Here is a 24,666-nt window from a genome sequence, read left to right as displayed (position 1 = left end):
TTTAAAGGGAAGAAATCTCAGTTAGTCCTTGAGATTGTGTGTCAGAATTGTCATCATCACCCTATGAAACTACCTCAGATTGGAACTTGAATCCATGTGCTGGGGCTCCAACTCAGCCAAAACGTTGCTTGGGACTTGAACTCACAAGTTTGGGACTTGAACCCGGCCAAAACCTATAGTCTTCGAACTGAGATCTCAGACCTGGTTTCAGGACCTAACAAACCTCATATCAGAAAGAATTCAGTGAGACACAAAGCAATAGCTAAGAAATGTATTTATTCAGAAAGAAACACACTCCATAGCGTGCAGGCTATGTGAGCGTGCACCCTCACAGCAGAGGGTGAGTGCTGTGGCCTTAAAATATGGTGTGGTTAGCTTTTATGGGCTGGGTAATTTCATAGGCTAATGTGTTAGTGTTACTCACTCGTGTCAGACTCTTTGCGACCCCAGGAACTGTAGCCCGCCGGGCTAGTCTGTCTATGGGATTCTCCAGACAAGAATACTAGAGTGGAAAAAAAAAAAAAGAATACTGGAGTGGGTTGCCATTTCCTACTCCAGGGACAGGCTAGTGAGTGGGAGGATTATTCCAACTATTTTGGGGAAGGGGTTGGAGATTTCCAGGGTTTGAGCCACTGCCCACTTTTTGGTCTTTGAGGGTCAACCTTTGAGATCTTTGAGGGTCAAACTGTCATGGTGGCTCACATTAGCTTGCTGCTGTGTTATAATTAGTTTATACTGAGGAGCAAGGTCTAGTCAACTTGATTTGTCTGCTACCTTGGACCCATTTGGTTCTAATCGGTTTATGCTATGCCCTCTGGTTATGTCATTCTTTCAAAAGTTGTGCCTGCCCGCTTCCCTCCTGTTTCACCCATGTAGTCAACTTCTTGTGCTCTTCCTCTAGAGGCTATCTTGTTCATAGTTTGTTCAGATTACTGAAGTAGAGGCTAGGGAAGCAATCCAGTCACCTGCTAAATTCTTCATTTCTCCTTTTTTGATTTGCGGAAAGAACTAATATGGCAAGACACTGTGCGATTAAAAATTTGAAAGGTGTGCTTAGCCTAGAGATGGGTAAAGCATGGTTTCAAGGAGGGGATGTGTGTGCTGGTTCAAAACTTGTTTACAATTTAGCTTTGCTAGTAACAAGAAAAGGAGCTTCCTGCTGAGGGCAGTTTCCTGCAAAGAGCTGCTTTCACACTGCCTCACACCAACAACAGCATCCAAGGGTCCTTACAGGGTCTAAAGCCTCGCTAAACTGGTTTAAATAATCCTCACAACCTAGGCTGTGGGGGGAGACAGTACAGTTTTCTGATACGGTGGCCGAAAGATCCAGAATTTAACACCTGCTCAAAATGGCCACCAGGGAGTTCCATAATCATGAGTCAGACTACTAGGTCTGACTGTGATGAATACCACGTCTACGGCAGCCCAGGTCTCTCTGTGATGTGACTGTCTTGACGCCGCGATGACCAAGACATACCATTCATACACTCTCCTTGGGACGTGAGGCACCCTACACTTGCGAACTTCAGCCCTGTATTCCCTGCAAGAAGGATGGACCTGCGCCCAGGCCTCCGCCTGACTGCATCAACACGCGGACCTCGCCTTTGCCACAACCAAGATGGCTCCACCGCCCACAGTCCCTCCCGCGCTCGGTCCCCGCCCGACTCCCACCGCCTCCGCCACTCCGCCAACCGGCCCCGCCCGCGCCACGGCGCCAAGATGGCGGCCAGACACGCGGCCGGAGCGCCCCCTTGGCGGATTACTTAAAATGGCGATACGGGGCGGGGCCGTCGGGCGCGGGGCACGCTGGGGCCGGCGCGCGGGCTGCCGGGAACGGGGCGGAGCGCGGCCGCGCCGGCGCGTCGAGGGGGAGAGGCAGCCGCCGCGATGGTGAGCGGGCGCGGGGGGAGGGGCGCCGGGCCGGGGCCGGGGCCGGGGCTGGGGGCGGCGGGGGCGCGGGACCGCGCGGGGGGGCCCCGGCTCCGCGCTCACGCCGGCCCGCCGCCCCCAGGACGTGTTCCTCATGATCCGGCGCCACAAGACCACCATCTTCACGGACGCCAAGGAGTCGAGCACCGTGTTCGAGCTGAAGCGCATCGTCGAGGGTATCCTCAAGCGGCCGCCGGATGAGCAGCGGCTGTACAAGGTGCTGTCCCGTAGGTTCCAGGCGCCCGGGGGCTGCAGGCGCCCGGGGGCGCACGGCGGCAGCGTCGTTGATGTAAACATCGGCGACCGGCCGCCGCGGGCCGGAACTCCCCCGCGTGGGGCCGTTGCTTGAACTCGGGGAGGTGAAGCCCCGATAGCGCTCACTGCACCGGGGTTCTCGATTAGGAGGGCGTGAGCTGCTCGCGCCAGACCCTATGCTGAGCGCCGAGGGCCGGCGTCTCATCTCATTCTTACTACGGTCCCCCTGCGACATTCTGGCGCTTGACTTCCTAGCTCGGCCGTGAAGAAAACTGAGGCTCGGAGGTGGCCAGTTGACCAATCCAAGGTCGTTGGCAGAGTCAGGATTTCAGCCGCGATGCTCTTAATCCTCTGAAAGCCTATCCCTCGCCCCTCGGCCCAGACACTCCTTAATGTAAAGAAACGGAGGGTGTTGAACTGCGTCAGGTCCCACCACTTCTTCCCCCAACAACTGTTTGTTACTCCCCGGTTTACTGGTGATGTTCTAAAAGCCCCCTGCCCTCCTCCGTTTCCCCTTACAAACCGATCGCAGTTACTCAGCAAGGATGGCTTGGGGTTTGGCGTTTTGGGGGCAGTCCGGAGTGTCGGCCCCTCTTTCAAGTCTGTCAGCAAGAGGTCGCTCACCCTAGTGCATTGAACTGCTTCTGCCTGGAAACTGATCTTTTGCTCCACTCCCTTTGTCTGTAAAGGCTTTTTTTCCTTATCTACTGGGATTTCTGTGATAAGGACCTTTCCTGCTGCCTGAGTTCCTTCTACTGTGTGTCCTTTGCTCATTGAAGCCTCTTGGCTGCCCTATGAGTTGAGAATTCCAATAACTTGTATTTTACAGATAAGAAAACTTCACATCAAAAAGAGGAACCTGTTTGTCCAAGGTGGTAGAGCTGGGGTACAACCAAATCTACCTGTGGCCAGATTGGTTCACTGGCACTTGGAATTGCATTCACCTAGAGTTAGGGGGTGGGGTGGGGAGCAGGGGAGGTTCCAGAGCCCTATCCTGGGAGATTCTGATATGGAGAGTCTTGGGTGTAGCCCTGGAAACTTACATACTCTGGGGTGGTTCTGGGCCCTACTTGGGGCTGTGTCTCTTCCCTCTTGTGACTTTCAGTGTAGCTATTGACTAGAGAAGTCTTTGTGCCTTGCCCCTCCTGGGGCCTCTCCTAAGACCCTGCCTTCCTCTCTCCTCAGGACGACCAGCTTCTGGACGACGGCAAGACGTTGGGCGAGTGTGGCTTCACCAGTCAGACAGCACGGCCTCAGGCCCCTGCCACTGTGGGGCTAGCCTTCAGGGCAGGTGAGAGGGGCAGCGACAGGGTGGAAACAGCCAGTGAAAGGGGTGTTCAGTTTGTAGTTGTTCCTCCAAATCTCGTGAACCCTGTCTCCCGGTACACCAAATACAAGCAATGTGAAGCATGTGAGATGCTTGTGGAAACTGAAACCCATTACTTGGAAGATTCACAGATCCTTAGTCACAGTACTGGCTTACACTTACAGAAGACTAAGGGCCTGGCCCTGCACTCTGCATTTTATTTCTATTGTCCGGTCCAGTCCTCTGGCTAGCCCTGAGGGGTAAGCACTGCCGTCCCCATTTGGGAGCCTCGGATGCCCAGGCTTGCTGTCAGTCTCGTGGGGACCCCCCAGCCCAGATGCAGGCTGCCAGGCCCTTGTTTGAGCGGGGCCACCTTATTTGAGCCATGCCACCTGCTGTTTCCATGGTGCATCTCTGTACTGGGCAGACTTTTATTAGGATCATTTTAAGGGTGAGTGAGCTGAGCCTGCAGAGGTTAGATTGGGTTCTGCCCTTTCTTGCCCTCAGAGCTGGTCCTGTCCTCAACCACGTGCCAGCCTGACCAAAGCTTAGATACCTGAGTGGTGGGGGTGGTTATGTTGCTCCAGTGTATCTCTTTTTCCCAAGAAAAAGATTTAAATTTTATCCTTTGTCTCTGAAAATTTAAACAGGGGTTATAGGGTCTTTTCACAGCTGTAGACCCAGGGGCTGGTGAATTTGGATGAAGTTACAAGTTTATTTTTATAGCTTGTAAGAAATCTTAGCGAGGGCTCAGGAGGGAGCATATAGCCTCAGTTACACTTTAGCCTCACAAATATCCTGTTCTGTTGAGGACAAAGCAAGTGAAGCCTCAGCAGCCGTGTCCTCGAACAGCTACTTCATGCCCCGTGCCTCCCAGACTGGCGTGGTCTCCAAAAAGGAGTAGGACTCCAGGACCAGCCTCACAGGGCGCAAGCCCTCGTGCACCCAGACCCCACGAGTGCTCAGGAAAAGGCAATTCTGGGTCTTTCTGTGGGTTCCCTTGAGTCTCAGTGGTGGGCAGGCAGGTGCAGTGTGCTCTATAAACGTGTTCTGTGAGGCAGGTAGGGGAGAGCTGAAAGTACATGTGTTCTTCCTAAGCTAGGCCAGGCTGCAAGTATGTGCATGTATCCAAGAGAAAGTATCTGTTCCTCTGATTTGAACAAAGGCACTCTATGGACTTGCAGCACCTCAACCATCTTGCAGGTGAAAACTGTCACAGTGCAGTGAGGTGGTTTTTCCCCATGACCCCCAGCTGTGGCATACGTTGTGGTGACTGCACCTTGGGTGGCAGCACCTCAGGTAAGGAATTGCCATTTTGATGGGGGCTGTGGTGTGGACTGAAGACAGGCTGATTCTACTCACAAAGCGCACTTCTGGGTGGGGGGGTTGTCTCCCTGTGTAGAGACACAGGTCTCTACCCCCCAAAGTGGCTGCGTAGGTAGGGAGGTGTGATGACAGTGTCAAGTGCTAAATGGCACCTTGCAGACCATTTCCAGAGAATGGGGAGAGGTGATTAAGCTGGGCCAGGTGTCTTCAGCACTGTTGACATTGGGGCTGGATGATTCTGGGTGATGTTGTCATCTGCACTGCAGGATGTTTAGCATCTCCGGCTCCTAGTAGAGATAATCATCTCCCCAGTAGAGGCCAGTTTCAACCGATTGGCCAGGGAGCCTAATTGGTTGAGATCCTGAGCCAGGTGGAGAGGTTTTTCATGCAGAAGAAAAAGTGCAGTTCAGTTGCTCTGAGAACAAGATAGGTTAAGCATCCTGGGACCCGCTGTTCCTAGTAGAGCAGTGGTCCTGAGAAACGGGGCATTCCCAACTGGTGGTTGTGTGTCCTGGGCATTGGGAACATAGAGGGACTGTATAGGGTGCCTGGGGAAGGTTTCTCTGAAGAGGGACGAGGTGGTATCTGAATGCCCTTGGGTGCCTGGAGGCAGCAGCCATTCTAAATGGCAGAGGGCAAGGCAAGAAAAAGCTTGATGTGGGAACATGGGGAGCATAGGAAAACATGTGGAGCAACATAATGGCATGATGTGAAGCAGGAAGAAGTGTGAAGGGAATGGGGAGATGGGGGAGATTGTAGGTGGATGCAGATAAGCCCAGAGGCTCACTCAAGGAGACAGAGGGTAAGGAAGAGGGCCCCCGCGTGGCCAGGCTGGGGGAGGGCAGGGGAGGCCACCCCAACTCCAGCGAGGCCCCCTTTCCTCTCCCCCAGATGAGGCGTTCGAGGCCCTGCGCATCGAGCCCTTTTCCAGCCCACCTGAGCTGCCGGATGTGATGAAGCCACAGGACTCAGGAAGCAGCGCCAACGAACAGGCTGTGCAGTGAGAGGTCTCCCCACCTGTCCCCTCTCAATAAAAGATTTGGGTGTCCACCTGGTTGCTGCCTTTTTCTGCACACCCTCTCCTGACTCAGGCATCCCCCTCCCTGTTAATGTGGCTCACCCTCAGCCTCTTCCAGCCCAGCCTTTTCAGCCTGGGAACAAAAAGGGTCTTGCGCTTTGTTTCTCCAGGGCAGCCCCTCCCAGCATGCTGGCTGGGTTCTGTGGGGGATCCGGAGCCTAGGCAGCCTCACCAGGCTCCCCTAAGACGTGGCCCTTGGGGGCAGGTGATGCAGCCAGAAAGCAAAAGCAGCTCCTCTCCTAGCCCTCCCACCCCCAATAAAGTTTGTAGACCGAATTCCTGCATTTCTCATTTTTATTTGACAGAAAAAGTTGCTCTTGCTGTACAGATTTTAAAAAACCAAAATGCCTTTAAGAAACGTGAAGAAAAGTTGGGGGGGAGGGGCCACAACCTCACTGGGAGGCCAGGAGGAGCCAACTGATTTCAACTCCCCTTCCTTCTGGGTGTAACTCACACAGGTCTGCAGGTTCCAAACCATCATCCCCCCAGGAACTCAGGGTTAAAGGGGGGCAGTGCCTCCGAAGTCCTTTCTGAGTCAAGACCTGGGAGTCCCAAACCGTATCCTCCCCTCCCGCAACTCCCATTCTCATTCCCAACCCACCCCAAACCCCCCAAAACATGTGAACCAGGAAAAACTCACAGAGATTAACATTTCACAGAACAAAGAAAAAAAAGGAGAGGGAGGGAAATAAGGGAGCCCTCCCCCACTGGATGTTGCCAGGGTGGGGGGGAGGGGAGGGCAGACAAGACCCCATCCCCCGGCTCTGTTGGGAAAAAAGGAGGGCGCGCCCCACAGCTCCAGAACTTGGGGCAGGATGGAATTCCCCTGAAAGGATTCACGGAGACCTGAAACGGAAGAAGAAAGTCATCAGTGCAGAGGCCCAGGCAGCCCCGCGCTCTCCGCAGTGAGCCCAGCCCCGCAGTGTGACGAGGACTCACCTCGAGGAGCGGTGCCGCACGGGGCGGGGGCTGGGTGTCTCCTTCCTGCGCTTGTGACCAGGGGAGCGGCTGTCCCCACGCTGGCTTCTCCGGGAACCCCGCTCGCTGCTGCTGCAACGGAGAACCGTCATGAGACCACACACAGCACATCACCAACACCTGGTACCTTGGAGCCTTTAAACATCATTCTGCAGAAAGCAGCAGCTAGACGGGGCTATTGGCAGGAGAGCACAGTGGCAACTGTACCTCTGCTGGTCCCGCGGTGAGGGCTGGGGTGAGGGGCGGCGGCGCTCAGCGGGTGAGTAGCTGAGGGACCGGGAATCCCGGAGGGAGTCTATTGGCTTCCGGGGGCTGCGGGACCTGGGGATCAGAGCAGCTCTCCATAGTGCCACACTCTTCCAAACCCAGCAGCTGACACTCAGGACCACCCCCTCCCCACCCCAGGTCCTGACCGCCAAACCTCATACCACACAGGGCCAACCTCAGACCCACCTTCATCCGCTCACTCACCCATCCGCCCGCACACCATCCACCGAGTCCCCCAACAGGTGGGGCACGGGGTGCAGCGGGGGACGCAAAGATAAAGACAGTCCCTGCCCTTGGAGGGGCTCAGTCTGATGGTGAAGGGAGGCCAAGGGAGGCTCGCTGGGCCCCATGTGTGGGAAGCAGCCCCACAGTTGTACACAGGGTGTACACAGGGTCTGGGGACCCAGGGGAGGGAAGACAAGGGCAGGGCAGGGAAGGGGCAGGGCAGTCTTCTCGAAGGTGCTGTTTGAGCGGAGTCTTGCAGAACGAGGAGTTCACCAGGCGGACAAGGGAATTCCAGGCAGGAGGAACAGCATGTCCAAAGGCATGGGTTCTCCTTAGACTGCAAGGCGCTGCTGAGTGTGGCTGGAGCACAGGGCATGTGTGGGGGCGGGCAGGAGAGGAGAACACAGGGCAGGCAAGGCCAGTTGGTGAAGAGCCTCACACGCCATTCCCGCAGAGGTGGGGCTTTATCCTGCAGGCCACAGGGCGTCCCGGAAGGATTTGTGGAGTGAAGGGAGTAACCAGATGTGCGGTTTTAGAAAGATCCCTCTGGCTACGTGTGGAAGAGAATGGCGTGGAGGCAGGGAGACAGGGAAGAGGCTGTGGACAGAGTCGGGAGAAGATGACGGTGGCCAGACCAGAGCCCTGGTAACAGTAACAGGTTGACGTAAAAGCTAGAATCCCTGGGACCTGGGACCAGGCTATATGTCAGGGGCAGGGAAAGGAACCTAGGACTCCCGAATTCTGGCTCACGCACCCGCTTGGATGGCGCAGCCCTCCGCCAGAACAGGGCACAAGAGCAGGCAGGGAGAGGAGAGCCCAACTCCTCCTGTACGAGCAGACACACCCCAGGGTCACACCCCACCCTTGTGTCCAGCAAGGCAGCACTCACCTCCGCTCGCCAGGGGGTGCCTTCTTGGGGCTTGCAGGTTTGGGCAAGGCCTGAGGGCCAGGCTTAGCAGGGGAGGGGGAGGAAGAAGTGGAGGAGGAGGAGGAAGAGGAGGAGGAGGATGAGGAAGAGGAGGAGGAGGAGGAGGAAGAGGAGGAGGATGAGGAGGAGGAGGAGGAGGAGCTGGAACTGGAGCTGCTAGAACGCCTCTTCCGCTTGGCTGGGGCTGGCTCCTGAGGACGGCCCTCTCGAACAGCCTCCTTGGGTGCTGGGGCAGGGCTGGGGACCCTGTGGGAGGAGAGGGTGTCACGTGGAGACAAGCTGCCCCAGCCCCAACCCTACCTTCCTTGGCCTGGAGGAACGGCAGTGGGGGAGGGGTGCTGAGGAAGGCCCTGGGAGCTCTCCGAGCTGAGAGCTGAGCCGGGAGCCTGTGAGCGCATTCTCTGGAGAGCGTGGCCCCAGCCGACCCAACCTCTGCTAACACAAGCAACAGGCTGGGGCCCGCAGCAAAAGGGATCAAGGTTAAACCTCAAGAATGTCCCTGAAGGAGGAATAAGGCCCCTGGGCTCAGGTGTGGAAGCCGAGCTGGGTGGTCTCCGTCCTCGGAGAGGAGAGCCGCAGCTTGGGGAGGCCACTGTGTGTGCGGGTTGGCTGGGGGAGGGGCCGTCCTGCCTGGAGGCAGGGAGAGGGATAGGATGACCTCTGAAGATCCTTCCAGCCCAGGGAGTTCCTCTTGAGGTCTAACTGCCATCCCTCCTGCTGTAAAATTAAGTCCATTTCCTCTAGTTCTGTCCTCTGTAGAGACGGAAAACTTATCATTATCCTCTAGAGAATTAACCTTCGTCGACTTTTACCTGTCCCATCCCTCCCCCCGTTAACCCCCACCCCAGCATTCTCTTCTACCCCCAACTTAAGGGTCAGGGTCCCCGTACCTCTTCTCAAAGAGCAAAGAACCTCTGGATAGGGCTTCCCCCTCCCCACTCCCACCAACCATCCCCGAAGCCTTCCCCGGACAAGAGCTCTACAAAGCCCCCTCACCTCTTCAGTGCTACCTCAGGTTGAGCGGGAAGGCTAGAGCCCTCCGAGTCACTAGAGCTGGAGCCAGAGGAGGAGGACGAGGAGGACGAGGACGATGACGAGGAGGAGGAGGAGCTAGAGGACGACGAGGACGAGGAACTCCGCCGCTCCTTGGCTGGCTGCAGGGCAGCCAATGTGGAAGGCTGCTGGGCCCCCGCACAGGCAGGTGGGTCCCCACCCTCTGGGTGAGACACCCCGGGGACAGGGCCAGAGAGCATGCCATTGTGGTCACCAGCAGAGGACGTGGTCTTTGCCACCGTCCCAGAGGAAAGGGACTGAGACCCTGCTACAGGGGGGGTCTGGGCAAGCAAAGATCGAGATTGGTCAGAAAAAGCAGATGGCACAGGGGACCTAGGCCGATCCTGAGCTGGAGGAAGAGCAGACTGTGAGGGAGCCTGGACCATTCTAGAAGCAGGAGAGGGAGCCCGCTCAGAGGTCACTCTAGACTGGCTTGGGGCAGATGGCGGGGTTCTGGAACCTGGGCCCCCTGGTGGGGTTCTGGACCTGGCTCGGTCAAGGAGTGGTGGTGAGGTTCTCCCACTAACACGCTCGTAGGCAGAGAGGGGCACCCTGGGACTGGTGAGGTTTGCACCAGACAAGGCTGGAGCCATTCTAGCACTAGTGAGGTTTGCAGGGGCCAAGGCTGGAGGGGTTCTTGAGCTGGCGATATTCACAGGTGCTGTGGCATGTGCAGACCTAGGACCCACCAGGTTTGCAGGGGCTGGAGCCTGGGGTGCTCTGGAACTGGACGGATAGTTTGCAGCAGTCGGGGCTGTGCCAGAACCCGTGAGACTCAGAGCTGCCAAAGCAGCAGGGGTTCTGGCTCCTGCTAGGTTCACAGCTGGGGCTGTGGGAGTACGAGGGTCAGCGAGGTTCACAGCCGAAGGTGCCACCGCTGTTCTGGGGCTAGCCAAGTTCATGGCTGCGGCCGCAGCTGGTGTTCTGGAGTCAGCTAGGTTAACTGCTGAGGGCAGGGCAGGTGTCCTGGCGCTGGCCAGGTTCATGGCTGCTGCAGAGGCTGCAGGGATCCTGCTGGCAAGACTGGCCGCAGGGGCCGTTCGGAGACTCATGAGAGGCACTGGGGCTGGAACCTGGGACATTCTCGCAGCAAGGCCAGCCGCAGACATGGACGGAGGCGGCCGCGCGGTGCCAAGGCTGATGGCCGTCAGGGCAAGTGCAATTCTCGACTGTGCATGGTTTTCAGGTACAGATGCTCGTGGGTGATCAGGAATTCGGGGACCTGGACCATCCATCATGGAACCGCCAGCTTGCTGCAGAACAGACATGGGTGTTCTGGAGCTGCCAAGGGGCTCAAGCACTCCGGGTGACCTACAGCGGTCAAGAGGAGTTGGCGACATGCTAGGACGGCTGAAGCAGCCCATTCTGGAGCTATTGAGAGCTACAGGTGGTGTCCGAGAACCAGAATGGTTTCTTGTTGCTGGAGGAGTAGCAGAACGTGATCGATCGGAACTGCTTCCAGAGGCAGAACGCCTGCGGATGGCCGGAGGAGATCTTGTTAAGGACCGTTTGCCCCGAGTTGTTCGTGGAGTACGTGATCGGGAACGGCGGCGAATAGCAAGTGGCGAACGACTTCGTGAACGCTTGCGTGGCAGCAATGGGGTTCGAGACCTGGAGCGGCGCCGAATAGCTGGAGGAGTTCGGGACCTAGATCGGCGGCGTGTCACTGGAGAGGTTCGCGAGCGAGACCTTCTTCGAGTTACTGGAGAAGTGCGAGATCGTGATCTCCTTCGGGTGACCGGGGATGTTCTGGATCTTGATCTTCTGCGAGTGATAGGGGAGGTTCGGCTTCGAGATCGCCTCCTGGTTACGGGTGGAGTCCTAGATCTGGACCTTCTTCGAGTCACTGGTGGCGTTCTAGAACGGGAACGCCGGCGGGTCGGTGTTCTGGACCTTGAACGTCGGCGGGTTACTGGTGGTGTTCTGGACCTAGATCGCCTTCGACTCACGGGCGAAGCTCTTGATCGGGATCTTCGTCTAGTCACTGATGTCCTAGACCTGGATCGTCTCCGACTGACTGGTGAAGTTCGAGACCTGGACCTCCGCCGGCTAACCAGGGGTGTTCTGGACCTGGATCGCCGGTGAGTAGCTGGAGAAGCCCGAGACCTGGAGCGTTTCCACGGTGCTGGTGATGTGCGTGAGCGGGAACGCTTCCGACTGGTTGGGGGTGTCCGAGAGCGACCTCTGCGACGTCGAGAGGAGGTTCTGGAACTCTCCTGCCGAGCAGGAGATCTTGAATGGTAACCAGAGCCTCCCCTCCGACGGCGAGTAACCCGAGACCTCGACCGGCTCCGCTGTCTTCTCCGAGAGGTTGACTGAGAAGATCCAGACCTATCCCGACGTCGGGTGGCCCTGGTTTTCTCCCTCCTCGAGCGGGAACGGGACCTCTGGAGCCCACGAGGCTTTGGTGAAGGAGAACGGCCTCTCCTTGAAGCTGTCTTAGTGCGTGGAGAGGATGCTGAACGCCGCCGGCGTGAGGATCTCGACTTTTCAGCTGGCTCTGGGGAAGATACTGAGGGACTTCTTCGGCGTCTTGGGGGAGTTCTAGAGCGGGTCTCTGGTGAGGATGATGCAGAACGGCTCCTACGGGAGAGCCGGGCCTTCCGAGTCAGCTCAGGAGATGACCGGGAGCTGCGACGGCGTGGCGGAGTACGAGATTTAGTCTTTGGCTCTGGTGATGACCGAGAGCTTCTTCTAGCAGTTCTGGATTTTGGAGGGTGTTCTGGAGAGGACTCGGAACTGCTGCTTCCTTCAGGAGAAGGGCCTCTGCCTTTGCTTGATGAACCTGATCTGCTTCGTCTTGGAAGGACTCGAGGGGCAGGAGCCTTGGGTTCAGGAGAGGAATCAGAACCACTCTGTGCCCTGGGTGCTGCTCTTGGCTTCTCTTTAACCTCAGGGGACGAGCCAGCCCTACTATGCCGAGGAGAAGGCCGGGATTTGCTGTCCACCTCCGGAGAGGATCCAGAGTGACTCCTCTGCCTGAGTGGCATCCGTGTCTTAGCTTTAGAATCTGGAGAAGAGTCCGACTCGCTTCTCTCCTGAGGGGATGCACTGGGCTTCCCATCGAGTTCCTGAGAAGATCCAGACCGACGTCTCTGCCCAAGAGGTGTCCTAGCCACAGTCTTCTGTTCAACTGATGACTCTGACCCACTTCTCTCTCTCTGCGGGGTAAGACACTTATTGTTGAGCTCCGGGGAAGATGGAGAACGACTCCTTGGCCTAGGGGTCTGAGGCAAAGCTTTTGGTTCCGGAGAGGAATCACATTCACTTCTCCCCCTGGATGGTGTTCTAGGTATATCTTTCATTCCAGGAGATGACCCAGATAGGCTGTGCCTGGAGGGAGTCCCAGATCCATCTCTAAGTCCTGGGGAAGACCCAGACCTGCTTCTCCTTGAGGGGGTTCTGGGTAAGCCATCTTTCAGTTCAGGAGAAGACGCAGAACTACTTCTTTCCCTGGAAGGTGTTCTCGGTATAGTATCAAGTACTGGCGAAGACACACTCTGGTTTGAAGACATTCCTGCTTTTTCCACCACATCTGGGGATAACTCAGAGCTGCTGTGTCTGGAGGACCTTGTTGATTGTTCCTTCATATCTAGAGATGGATCTGTCTCTAGCTGATTAGGAAAAGGTCCATTCAAATCTTTACCCTCAGGAGAAAATCCAGTATTCATTTCTGCAACAGGGCCTCCTGAGTTTCTAAATTCTAAAGGTGATCCAAAGCTATTCTCCCTGGGAGGAGAGTTTGATAGTTCTTTATGTTCTGGAGAGAAGTGTGGCCCACTCCAAGCTGAGGCCATTGCAGGGACTTCTTCCGAAGAAGCCTGCAACTGGCTTTGGTCAAGAGTCAAAGGTACAGCAGGCCTTTCTATTTCTGGAGATGATTCAACATTACTTCCAGCCATTTCTTTAAGTTCTGGAGACAAATGTGGCAGGACTTGGTTTGAGGATTCTTCAGGTTTCTCTACTACTTCCATTAATTCTTCATCTTGGCTTGGCTTAGCTAATGCAGAACTTTGGTCTTTTGCATCTGGAGATGACCCAACACCACCTCTTTCCCTTGATGGAGTTCTAGGGGTATCTCTGAGTATTGGTGAGGACTCAGGCCTATTTTGCACTGGAGGAGGACTCAATTTGTCTCTTGGTCTTAGAGGTGATGCACTAACATCCTCCTGCAGGACTAAGCTGGTTTTTTCTTTTGATTCAGACGGCTCTAATCTGCTCTGCCCCAGAAGAGGTTTAGAGTCTATGGCAGGATATGAGAAAGAGTCAGACTGGGACCTTCTCTGTTCTGGAGATATTCCAGATTTCAGCTTAGGACTTGCTGACAATTCACCTCTTGTGGGAGATCTGGGTGCCAGCTCAGCGACTGGAGATGAGGACCTAGAGCAGCTGCTCTTAGGAGGTGTTTGAGATTTGCTCTGCAGATATGGAGATTCAGAATAACTTGGTCTCATTTCTGGGCTTGAAGTACCAGATCTGGAGTCTGGTGAAGTTGGAGATTGTCCTTTCTGTTGCAGAAATGAGGGTGGCGTGCTAGACTTGACTCCTGGACAGAGGGAGAAGGATCCAGAGCAACTTTGTGCTAGTGAATCTTTAGACTTCTCTTGGGAACATGGGGACTTTGATCCAAGAAGATTATGCCCTGGTGGAGTTTGGGACTTAGCTTTGGGGCATGGCGAAGTAGACCCTGAGTGACTTTGTCTTGGTGGTGTTCCAGGTTTCACTTTGGTATCTGGAGAGGAAGATCTAGAATGGCTGTGTCTTTGCAACAATCTAGATTCTGTCTTAGAGCATGGAGACACTGATCTGCTTTGCCTTGGAGGTGTTTTAGATGTCATCCTACTAGGACTTGGAGAAGAGAAGCCAGAATGGCTTTGGCTTGGTGATGTCACTGCCTTCACTTTGGGTTGTGGAGATGACGACCCAGATCGGCTCCGTCTTGGAGGTGTGCCAGATTTCACTCTAGAAGGAGAAGACCCAGAGCAGCTATGTCTTGAAGGGGTCCTAGACTTCACCTCAGGGTCAGGTGATGACTCAGAACGGCTCCGTCTCTGTGGCGTTGCAGACTCTTCATTTACCTGGGGACTTGTTATGGACCCTTGCCTTGGTGGCGTTCCAGACTTCATCTTAGGTTGAGGAGATGAACTGGAATGACTTTGCCTTGATGGTGTTTTAGATTTCTGATTACCAGGCGGAGAAGAACCAGAGCGACTTCGTCTCAGTGGTGTTCTAGATTTAGCTTTGCGCTGGGATGATCCGGAGCGACTGCGCCTTGGTGGTGTCTGAGACTTTTGTTTAGGGCACGGAGAGGACTCTGAAAGGCTTCGCCTCACAGACAAGCGGGATTTTGCTTTGGACCTTGGTGAAGAGAGAGACCTGCTCCGCCTAGAAGAAAGCCGCGATTTCTTCATTTCTGGACTTGAGTTGGACCTGCTCCTTCTCTGTGATGTGCGGGATTTGTTCTTCCGCTCTGATGATGAGCCAGACCTGCCCCTTCTTGGTGGTGTTCTGGAGTGAGATCTTCCCCGTCTAACTAGGCTTCTACTACGGGATCTTCCCCGTCTTGCTGGTGTCCTAGACTGAGATCTCCCTCTCCTGTTTGGGGTTCTAGAGCGTGACCGGCCACTTCGTCTAGTTGGCGTTCTAGAGCGTGACCGGCCACTTCGTCTTGCTGGTGTTCTAGAACGTGAGCGCCCACGCCTGGCTGGGGTTCTGGAACGTGACCTGCCACTTCTCCTGGCTGGTGATCTACTACGAGACCTCCGTCGTACAGGTGATCGGGTCCTAGATCTGCGCCTAGCCGGTGTTCTAGACCGAGACCTGCCTCTCCGGGCGGGTGTTCTAGATCGTGACCTCCGCCTGGCTGGTGTTCTAGATCGTGACCTCCGCCTGGTGGGTGTTCTAGACCGAGACCTGCCTCTCCGGGCAGGTGTTCTAGAACGAGATCTGCCCCTAGTTGCAGGGGATCTAGAGTGTGACCTGCCTCGTCTTGCTGATCTAGACCTGCCTCTTCTCTGTGCATTTCTGCTCCTGGACCAGCCTGGTCGCTGAGGAGACCTAGAGCGGCCACGTCGCTGGGGGCTTCTAGATCGTCCCCACCTCTGTGCAGAACGTGACCTACGCCACTGAGGTGACCGGGACCGAGAATGACCTCTCTTGGTAGGGGTTCGAGACCGAGACCGCCCCCTCTTAGTGGTGGTAGGACTACGGGACCTCCCTACCCTACGGGAAGGAGTATGAGAATGTGACTTGGCCCGTTTTGCTCGGCCATGCGAGCGACTCTTGGATGCAGGAGAAGAACTCTCTCGGCGGGACCCAGGAGCTGGTGCCGGTTTAGGGCTTTCAGGGGAAGAGCTGGCATGCCGAGAAACTTTGGTAGGTTGAGGGGATGGTGGGCAGCTCTCTGAAGAAGATTGGGGAGGTTTCTCAGGAGATTTAGGTGGTGAATGACCCTGGGCTGGAGAAGCCTCAGAAGGAGGGTTCACTGGCTCCTGACTTAAGGGGGTTGTTGCAAGGGGTTGTGGGGAGCCGCCATGTTGCTCAGCAAGGAGCAGAGTGGGAGCCGGTGGTTCTGGCCCTGTGTTGCTCCTTTCCGGAGAGGGACTAGGTCGAACTGCAGATTTCTAAGAGTGGAAAAGAGAGTAGGGGTAGGGATAATGTAAGCACCAAAACTTCCTATCATCTGTAAGGTCCCAACACCCCTTCCAATGAAACACCTTTTTCTCACGACAGGCAGTCACATTCATTCAATAATCACATAATACAAAATACAGTTAAAAACATATGAAAACAGAGTCTATAATAATCTCAAGAGTCTTCTAATCTAGAAAAAAACAATGCAATCTAACATACTATTAGTTCACAACCACTATAACATGCTAAATGCAGAAGAGAGTATTTTTAAATATAAAGATAATGCAATTTCCCAAAGTGATTGACTTCACCCTTAAAAAATAACTATATTAAAGGGGAAAAAAAGGTTTGAGAACATGGCATGTGAATAACAAAAACTAGGATAAAGTATAGGAAAACACAGAAAAAGAGACCAAGTTATAAAAACCTTAAAACATAAGCCAAGAGAAACAGGAAATAAATTATGTTTCTGAGGTGATCCAACTTGCAGTTTGGAAAAGCAACTCTGGAGAACGTGAAAAATAACAGGAGAGCTACAACTTTAACAAACAGCAATTAAAAATATATTGTGATGGTTGAAATAAGAAAACATGATTAGGGTTTGAATTAGTATAGCAAATATAAAAGAAAAGGTATGGAAAAGATCTTTCCAAAAGTAGTTTTCATACTGCAAGCAGCAACTCAGTGGACTGAGAAGTTTTAGTAAGCTACAACCAGCATTTAATGAAATAAATACTAGAGACACTGAATAGTAAAAGGCTAGTAAGTGTAAAGAAAATTTTTTGTTCTGAGTTTTATCTTACATTTACAAACAGAACAGTAAGGTAAACCTATTTATTAATACCTAGTGAAGTTTGAAACTCACAATTCTAAATGATTTGCAGATGCAAGAGAACTTCATGAATACCAAGACACAAATCAGAAAACAAAACTTGATCTTACTCCTCCCTTAACTTTGAACAGCTATCCAGAATCCACAGCCTTGCAACCCCAAGAACATCCATTAACTGAGGAACATACCTCCTTCTTGTCTTTATCTTTGTCTTCACAGGGACTGCTGGGCTGCTTTGTGGAAGGCTCCGGACTACTAGGCTGCCCTATGTTGGTAGTACCTGGTTCCCTGGGAGGTACATCTCCCTCCCCTCGACGCCCCAAAGCAGGCGAAGGACTTCGTCCAGTCAAGGCAGTTGTATGGGTTTTAGCTGCAGCACTTCGAGACCTGAGGGAGGTAATTGAGGACGGGAAGAGAGAAAGAAAATCAGTTCAGGAGAGAACAAAAAACCCCCTCCCCAGCTCCCATCTACCTTTCCTGACTATAACCCTCCTCCAAAATGCCTTCTCTCACTCACAAGATTCAAATTACTCATATTGAAATTCAGGTCCAGTTCATTTTGCTCCTTCTCAACATCAATCCCCAAAAATGTTCTCCCTCTATCCCTTCGTATTTACCTCCCCCAAACCTCCCAGAACCCTCCACCCAGTCCATTCCCTACCCGCTTCATTTACAACTCACCTCTGAGCCCACCTCCTTCAGGAAGCCTTCCCCGATTAAGGAAGCCAGGGTAAGGATTCCTTCCTCCCCCAGACACCACGAACAAACCACCACCCCCCCTATTCTGGCAGTCCATATATATCAGAACAAAACAAAAAATAACAAAATAAATAAAATAAACAAAAACAAAAAACAAAAAAAAGAGAAGGGGAAATGTATATGTCTGTCCATCCTGTTGCTTTAGCCTGTCAGCTCCTAGAGGGCAGGGACCGTGTCTTCCGAATGGTCTGTGCAGCGCCTAGCACACCGTGGGCGCTCAATAAATATTAAATTGATTAACCCACAAGTCCCTCTCCCTCCCTTCCTCCTGGACCACCCCTTACCGACTGCGGGAAGTATCTGAAGAAGAAGCAGAGTCAGCAGAAGTTGAACGGTGGGCCCGTCGGCTCTTGGGGGCTGGAGTTGTACTTCGAGATCTGAAGAAAGACCAATATCACAGCTCAGGGCACAGTCACACGTCTACAAGGCTCCCCTTATCCATCCCTCAACCTTCTACTGGACTGCCCAATTCCCAAGCAGCACTCATCTACCCATTAAGCAAATTTCCCTCTAATTTACTCACCGCTTCCGCTTCTTGTCCTTAGATTTACGTTTGCTCTTTGGAGTAGGAGACCTGGGAAATAAGGCAAGATCATTTAAAATAAAAATCATTTTTAAAGAAAAAAACGACAAGTAGAATTATTCAGGAGAATCAACAGCAGGAAATCAAGGAAGTGAGCTTTATTCTAAGGAGGAAAAAAAAGAGCAAACAAAGCCATCACAGAGCAATGGCTCACCACTCCATGTGCCACCATGCTCCCTATGCCACAAAGAGCTCTTACCTATGCTTTCTTTTCTTGGATTCAGATTCTGACCTGTGGATAAAAAATAAATAAAACATAAACCATTATCTATGCCTGAACTCACCAAGCTTCTCCCATCGTCCCATGTACTCCCACCTCATACCTGTGCTTCTTCTTCTTAGAACTCTTCTTCCTCTCTCGTCGAGGAGAGCTGCTCTCTGACCTGCTAAACATGGGTTCAGAAACACGGTCATTCAGCCTGCCTCCTTCCCTAGCCGACCCTACTTACAATCCATCCTCAAAAGGGTGCACAGAACCACTCCAACAGCACCTATGTGCCCGATCTACACCCAGAACTTTACTCTCTAAGCAGCGTAAGTACCTATAGCAACAAACTTCAGAAGAGAACAGTTTCAAAACTCTGATCGGTTCTGCGGAGCTACACAATCAGGAGCTGGTTGTTCAGCTTCTCAAGCACGACGCTGGGGATCAAAAGAGCTGCCTTTCCCCACTGAAGCAGCACACGTATTTTCTCTCTCAGCTGAGACCTGAATGATAACGCGTCTTCCCTGACTTTCCTGACAACTCCCTCCTGCTTCCTAGAAATAAAATTCTCTATTTCCAAAGAGAAAAAAGCCTTACGGTGCGGTCCTCTGGCTACTAAAATAACTTTCCAACTAACTTACCGTCCTCTATCTTTCTTCTTTTTCTTCTTCTTTTGCTTTGGTGTTGGTGAGCGAGAACTGCTAGACTCCCGGACAAGGCTGAGTGAAGATGAAAAGAAGCAAAGATGGGTGCCAAGATGAATTTTCTGAGACATTTCAACTTCAGAACAAAATCTGAAGAATTTGAGAAGAAATAATTCACACACAAAAAAATGGAGCAAAGCGCTTAGAATTAGGAAGAGAAACTAACACTAATCTCGTGTACCTGTAAGGTTTGGGAGGCTCAGGAGCTGGTTGTTTAGCTTCTCGAGCGCGACGCTGGGGATCAAAAGAGCTGCCATCCACATAGGAATCACTGATGCCAAAGGCAGCTCGGAGTCGCTCATTCTTCTTCTCATTCAATTCTGCCAACTGGTGAGTCTCAGTTACCCTAGAGGAGAAAAGGTCAAAGGTCTAAAGGAGATAAACAACAAAATGCAGAGTCATATTCACACAATTGCAGGCATGGACCAAACAGCCAGGAGAAAAGGCAGACAAGAGCGGGAAACAGTCCACAATAAAGAGAGAGAACAGTGAACGCAGAAGCGAGTCCAGAGAAAATGGAGAGGGAAACACTCACGCTGGCCTCTGCCCTGGGTTCTCCTCCTTCCCCCCAGGGTTCACATCCTTCTCCAGCAACATGAGTCGAAAGGTCGCCACTTTTTCCTGAATTTGCTGTTCTTCGTACCTGAAGAACAAAAGCCTTCAGGGTTAGAGCCTGCCTAGACACCCTCCCCAGACCCAGGGTCACAATCCCCATTCCCAGCAGGATCCCTCCCTGTCCATGCACACATAGACTCTTTCACTCACTGTCACCCAAAGGGCCCCCCTCTTAAATTCTGCTCTTTTCCTGTAATTTCTTCCCTCCACTGACTACACCCTCTAGAACAGTGGATTTTAAACATGCTACACTCCGGGGCCAAAAGAGGAAAGTTAAGCAGGCAGAGTTCCAAGTGTTCCTCCCCAACTTCAATCAACATGAACAGGTCTTTCATTTCGTGGGATTCCAAAGTAACATGCATTGTTAAAAAAAAAAAACAAAAACAAAAAAAAAAACAAAACAGGGGGGACGCCACTGCTGAAGTTTGAAAACCACTGCTCTAAAAGGTTTTCTGCCTGAACGTGCTCCTTTTCCACAAATCTCACTTCCCTACCCAACTCATGATCCCCTTTATCCAGGTATTATTCCAATTTCCTGTTTTCCTTCCTTTGCTACTCTCCAAGACCTCAACCCTTACATCTATTCACCTTCCTTTTCTCTACCAATGACAACACGTATCAGCTTACCGAGCTCTTGTGTCTTGCCTGGTCTGCTTCCCCACTTCTCCCTTAAAGCATGTATTTCTCAATGGCCCCCTTCTTTCCCCCGTGCCTTCATCTAAATAATTCAGACTCCCTCAGGCTCCCTTTTATGTTCCACACACAGGTTCCACTTTGAATTGCCCCTCAACTCCTTTCAACTCGCTAGCTTCTTTACCGCCTCCCCTCCTACAACTCACTCCTCTCCAGGCCTCTTTCAACTTGCCCATCGCTCCCTACAGCCCACCTAACTCCCGGCTCTGCACTCGCTGGGTGCGTAGCTCTCCCCAAGACCTCCCTCACCCCTGCTCCTCCATCATCTCCTCCAGCTCGAGGCATCGCAGCTCCACGCGCCGCTTGCGCTCGTGGTCCAGGATGTCAGGATTAGGCCGCTTCACCAGGGCAGCCTCCAGGCGCCGCAGTTCCTCCTCTCCCTTGTAGTCAGGCCGCTCACCCCGGCGGCCCCGCACCAGGGACAGGTTGCGCTGGACGTAGCCGTTGGTGCCGCTGCCCCGGGGCGTCGGCAGCCCGATCCCGTTGTACATGGCCCCGTGCCCGGGGGGGCACCACCGCTCCTGAAGGGGAGCGGGGAGACACGGGTCAGGCCCCTGGCCCCAAACTAGCCACTCACCACCACCCAAATCCCTGCTCTTCTGCAACCCTACTTCAACAGGTCTCTCCACACTAAACCTCCTTTGGCTGCATAATCTTCCTGGTCTCCTAAACAAACCCTTCCTTCATCCTTCCCTCACTTTCTTTCTGCCAAATCAAGACCAGCTCTTACAGTCTTTACCCTCAGTGTGCAAGAGCCACTTCTGTTTGTACCTAGCTTTTCCTTACCCACCCCAAAGATTCCATTTCTCCCAAATTGCTCCACACTACCCTTTTATTCTCCTTTGAACCCAATATGCACATGTGATATCTTTACCAACTACTCTGATTCCTAACCCCTGGCAACTTACTGAGGCCTCCAAACAGGGCACAACAAACACCAATAGAAAAATAAAAACAGAGACAGAGAGAGAGAGAGATCTGTGGCACACAAGGCCCTGCAGTCAAGTCTAGTCTTCTAAGAACTGACCTAAGCATTTCAGGCTAGCTACCCTGAAGGTAGCCAGAACTTATGAATGCAAATTGACTCAAGAACCCCTAGATATCCCAAAGGAGGCCTAACCTAAAAGGCCAGCACGCACTGCAGAAACACATGGAGCCTGGACACGTAATCCATATACTTCATCTCTCAGGTAAGGGGCATGTCCAATCAACTATCCTGACTGATATGTTATTTCTTCAATTTCCTTCCCAATAGGATTTCTCATATAGTTTGTGGCTCACCCAATTCTCCCTAGCTCCTGTTAAAAGATTATGTTTTCAACTCAACGCTCTCTCTATATCAAACCAGCCTCCTCTAGTCAACTGCTCCCCATACCTTCTCTACATTCCTTTCCCTACACTTATTCACAAAAATCCCACTCTTTCTCCCTCACCTTCATTAATATCAAACTGCTGACTTTCTTTAACAGTCCCCTCGTTACCTTACTTCCTAGTTTTTCTCATCCAGGCCCACATGACTCTGAAAAAACCCTCAAATGCTAATTTTTTTCTGATTAAATTTCTTGACTATATAGACTCTATTCCTTTCTCCTGCTATTCCTTTCTCCTCTTTTTTTCTTCAACTCCTCCTGTCCGAGATAGTTTCACAAGGGAAATGTGAGTGAAAAGGACCCCAGGAAAGAACCCAAGGAACAAAGTGGAGAGATTAGTGAAGGCAGAAGGAAAAAAACACAGAACTGGATAAAAAGGGAAGTTTCATTTAAAATACTCTGGAAGAAACATTATACAAATACCTGGAAAAATGTAACCTCCCCCTTTACAGGTAGATGTTGAATGAAAAAACAGCTCAACTCTAGAACAGTTTGGTACCCCTTATCCCCCACCCCGCCCCCAACTCTAAGGCTGGGTCCCTACCCAATCCCAGTTGTAGACTCTAGAGATCTGAAAACAAAACAAAAAAATAACCATAATGGGGTAAAAGATGATGCTAAATCTAGGAAAGGTAAGCGGAACTGTGTGAAGAAATGAAAAATTTCTTTATAGTGCAAGAAATCTTCCAACCTTTGCTTTTACTTTCTCAAAATTTCTCCTTACTCTTAAGCTAGATTTTCTCTGGCTCTCTATACCCTACCTAGTTTCTGCTTCCCTTGCAGAAAGCTTCTGACCTGCAAATAATTCTTCAGTTTAACCATTCACCCACACTTCCATACCACCTCACACAATAATCCTCCCACTCCCTGGAGAAGGATAACCAGCAGCTGCTAAGCAAAGGGTATTCAATCACAAAAGACTACTTTTAGAGAATGAGCCAGCAAAGAAAACAAAAAACAGAAATACCATGGCATCCAAGACAATGCTCAAAAAGGACAGATGGACAGAAGTGTATCAAAAATACATATACACAAATCACCAAAACCTAAATGGAGATACTTAAACTGGGGTCCACGGACTATGGGCATGCAAAAGTCACCCAAGCTAAAGGCAGACAGTAAAAGCAAGCTGCAAAAGAAGATAAAAAGCAGTTTTTTCTGTTGGAGAATTATCACATGTCAAACTAACAAGACAAAAGGAGTCTTAAAATTCAGTATTATGACAGCCAAGAAATGCACCAAAAAGGGAGCGGAGAGTGCAGAAAAATGAAACTAAGTAATACGTAAGCACATCAAGTTCAGCACTGGGGCACCATAGTAGCTGACGAGGGACTATGGAACCCAAAAAGCTGAAGCACCAGCTCAGTAAAGGAGGCCTAGACTCAACACACTCAAAAGCAAAGACAACACAACTTTAAAAATTTTTGACCCAAGCGATATCTTACATAAGCGTTTGCGTGAAAACCAAGGTCTGGAAGAGTTTTGAGTCAAATTATAACAAAACCCTGAGCTTTCTCCTCAAGAAAGGGCTGGCAGCCGCCTACCCAGCTTCAACACAACTTTGGAGATCATGAAGAGATGCAGAAAAAGAAAAGAGCACGTGGTGTGCCTTAACATACCTAGACTGAATACTTAATTAAAAACAAAACAAAAACGTTTTGAACGCTTCGCTTCTTAATACTTCATGGCAGACAAATTCAAATCCAAATTGTCTAAAGCTAGGAGGCATCTAGTTCAAGACCTTCTTTGCACAGGCTGAGCCGCCAAGACCTATTTTCGGCCTTGAGGGATGGGGGAGGGGGCTGCGCGGCGCCCGGTAGTCTGGGAGGCTCAGGGCCAGAGCCCAAGCCCCGGGGAGGGACGGATGGGCCGGACACCGGAGAGGCGCGGGGCAAAGGAGCCGACAGCCGGCCCCCGCCGCCGCAGCCCCCTCCCCGAAAACAAGATGTCGGCAAGAACAGCTGCAACAGGGCCTCGTCGCCGCACGCGTCCAGGAGACGAGAAGCCCGAGTCGCGCGCTACCCACTTCTCGCCGAGAACGCGCGCGAGCCCAAGTGCACTCGACGGCGCGCGCCGTTGCCAGGGGGGAGGGGGAATAAAAGCCCGCGCGCGACAAGAACCGCGGGAGAGGGGGAGGGGAGGCAGGCGAGCAGGGACGTCCGCGCGAGCTAGGGGCGGCGAGCGCGCGTGCGCGCGGCGGCCTGGGCCGTTCTCCGCGCGCTTTGGCCTGGCGCCTGGGCCGCCGCCCCTCCCCCACCCGGCTCGCTCGCTCCCTCACCCTCTCACCCGCCGCCGCCTCCGCCCGCCGCCTCCGAGGGGGAGAGGTGCTGCCGCAGATCGAGCTCCTGAGTCCTTCGGGGCCTGGAGCCGCGGCTCTGCCTCGCCGGTCCGCCCGACTCAGCCGACACCGGCGCCTCCTCGCTTCCTCAGGGGCCGCAGCGGGCTCCGACTGCGCCACTCGCACCCCGCCTGGGCCGCGTTGCACGTCAGCACGACCAACTAAACGCGTCAGCACGCAGCCGCGCGCGTCGCAAGGCCCGCCGGGAACCGTAGTACGCTCCGCGGCCTTGTGCGCAGGCGCTGAATCAGCACGGGATGTGTAGTTTCTTGAGTCCCGAAGGAGATTCAACTCTGTTGTCGATGAACTACCATTCCCGTCAGCCAGTTGCGAGGAGGGGCAGGGGAGCGGCCCGGAGCAAGCAACGCATTCCAGGGGGTTTTCGACTGGGAGCAAGAGGACACACAGCCTAGCGACGCTAGCCCTCGATGGCGCCCGCTTTCGACCCAGAGCATCCTGGGAGTTGTAGTTCTAGCCTGGCGTGGAACCCGTAGGTATCTCGCTCTCCACCCCCCCCCCCCCCGCCACGAGGCCGCCATTTTGTCTCACCATGTTAGGAGGCAGTGGGCCCGAGGCCAATAACACCGCT

The 24,666-nt window shown here is 52.9% G+C and overlaps 2 protein-coding genes across 18 annotated transcripts; one reads left to right on the top strand and one right to left on the bottom strand.

Moving 5' to 3' along the window:
- Positions 1 to 1,730: 1,730 nt before the first annotated feature.
- ELOB (elongin B) lies at positions 1,731 to 5,866 on the top strand. 2 transcript variants are annotated; one of them, XM_043456627.1, is made up of 5 exons: positions 1,731 to 1,890; positions 2,012 to 2,146; positions 3,370 to 3,475; positions 4,694 to 4,789; positions 5,708 to 5,866. In XM_043456627.1, the coding sequence occupies exons 1-5, from the start codon at positions 1,888 to 1,890 to the stop codon at positions 5,818 to 5,820; spliced, it is 453 nt and encodes a 150-aa protein (XP_043312562.1). In that variant the 5' UTR covers positions 1,731 to 1,887; the 3' UTR covers positions 5,821 to 5,866. The 2 variants fall into 2 exon arrangements, with proteins under 2 accessions (XP_043312562.1, XP_043312563.1); XM_043456628.1 differs by lacking the exon at positions 4,694 to 4,789 and having other exon boundaries at positions 1,732 to 1,890.
- Positions 5,867 to 6,170: 304 nt separating this feature from the next.
- On the bottom strand, positions 6,171 to 24,242 carry SRRM2 (serine/arginine repetitive matrix 2). Of its 16 annotated transcripts, none has more exons than XM_043456609.1 (15): positions 24,018 to 24,241; positions 20,619 to 20,890; positions 19,597 to 19,704; positions 19,243 to 19,407; positions 18,999 to 19,076; positions 18,476 to 18,538; positions 18,352 to 18,384; positions 18,093 to 18,143; positions 17,854 to 17,946; positions 16,999 to 17,197; positions 9,289 to 15,968; positions 8,254 to 8,538; positions 7,080 to 7,193; positions 6,834 to 6,944; positions 6,171 to 6,740 (listed from the first exon to the last, which is right to left on the bottom strand). In XM_043456609.1, the coding sequence occupies exons 2-15, from the start codon at positions 20,858 to 20,860 to the stop codon at positions 6,731 to 6,733; spliced, it is 8,232 nt and encodes a 2,743-aa protein (XP_043312544.1). In that variant the 5' UTR covers positions 20,861 to 20,890; positions 24,018 to 24,241; the 3' UTR covers positions 6,171 to 6,730. The 16 variants fall into 16 exon arrangements, with proteins under 16 accessions (XP_043312544.1, XP_043312543.1, XP_043312545.1 ...); XM_043456608.1 differs by having other exon boundaries at positions 24,026 to 24,234; XM_043456610.1 differs by having other exon boundaries at positions 6,834 to 6,941; positions 24,026 to 24,234.
- Positions 24,243 to 24,666: the final 424 nt, after the last annotated feature.

This window comes from Cervus canadensis, chromosome 32, assembly GCF_019320065.1.
Source record: "Cervus canadensis isolate Bull #8, Minnesota chromosome 32, ASM1932006v1, whole genome shotgun sequence".
Lineage (NCBI taxonomy): Eukaryota > Metazoa > Chordata > Mammalia > Artiodactyla > Cervidae > Cervus > Cervus canadensis.
This window is presented reverse-complemented; position numbering and strand designations above follow the sequence as displayed.

Coding starts and splice junctions, on each gene's coding strand:
- ELOB (XM_043456627.1), top strand. Junction 3,476..4,693: donor GGGGCTAGCCTTCAGGGCAG/GTGAGAGGGGCA, acceptor ACCATCTTGCAG/GTGAAAACTGTCACAGTGCA. Junction 4,790..5,707: donor CTTGGGTGGCAGCACCTCAG/GTAAGGAATTGC, acceptor CCTCTCCCCCAG/ATGAGGCGTTCGAGGCCCTG.
- SRRM2 (XM_043456609.1), bottom strand. CDS start 20,860: ATGTACAACGGGATCGGGCTGCCGACGCCCCGGGGCAGCGGCACCAAC. Junction 19,408..19,596: donor AACCCAGGGCAGAGGCCAGC/GTGAGTGTTTCC, acceptor TTTCTCCTCTAG/GGTAACTGAGACTCACCAGT. Junction 17,198..17,853: donor TCAGATACTTCCCGCAGTCG/GTAAGGGGTGGT, acceptor TACCTCCCTCAG/GTCTCGAAGTGCTGCAGCTA.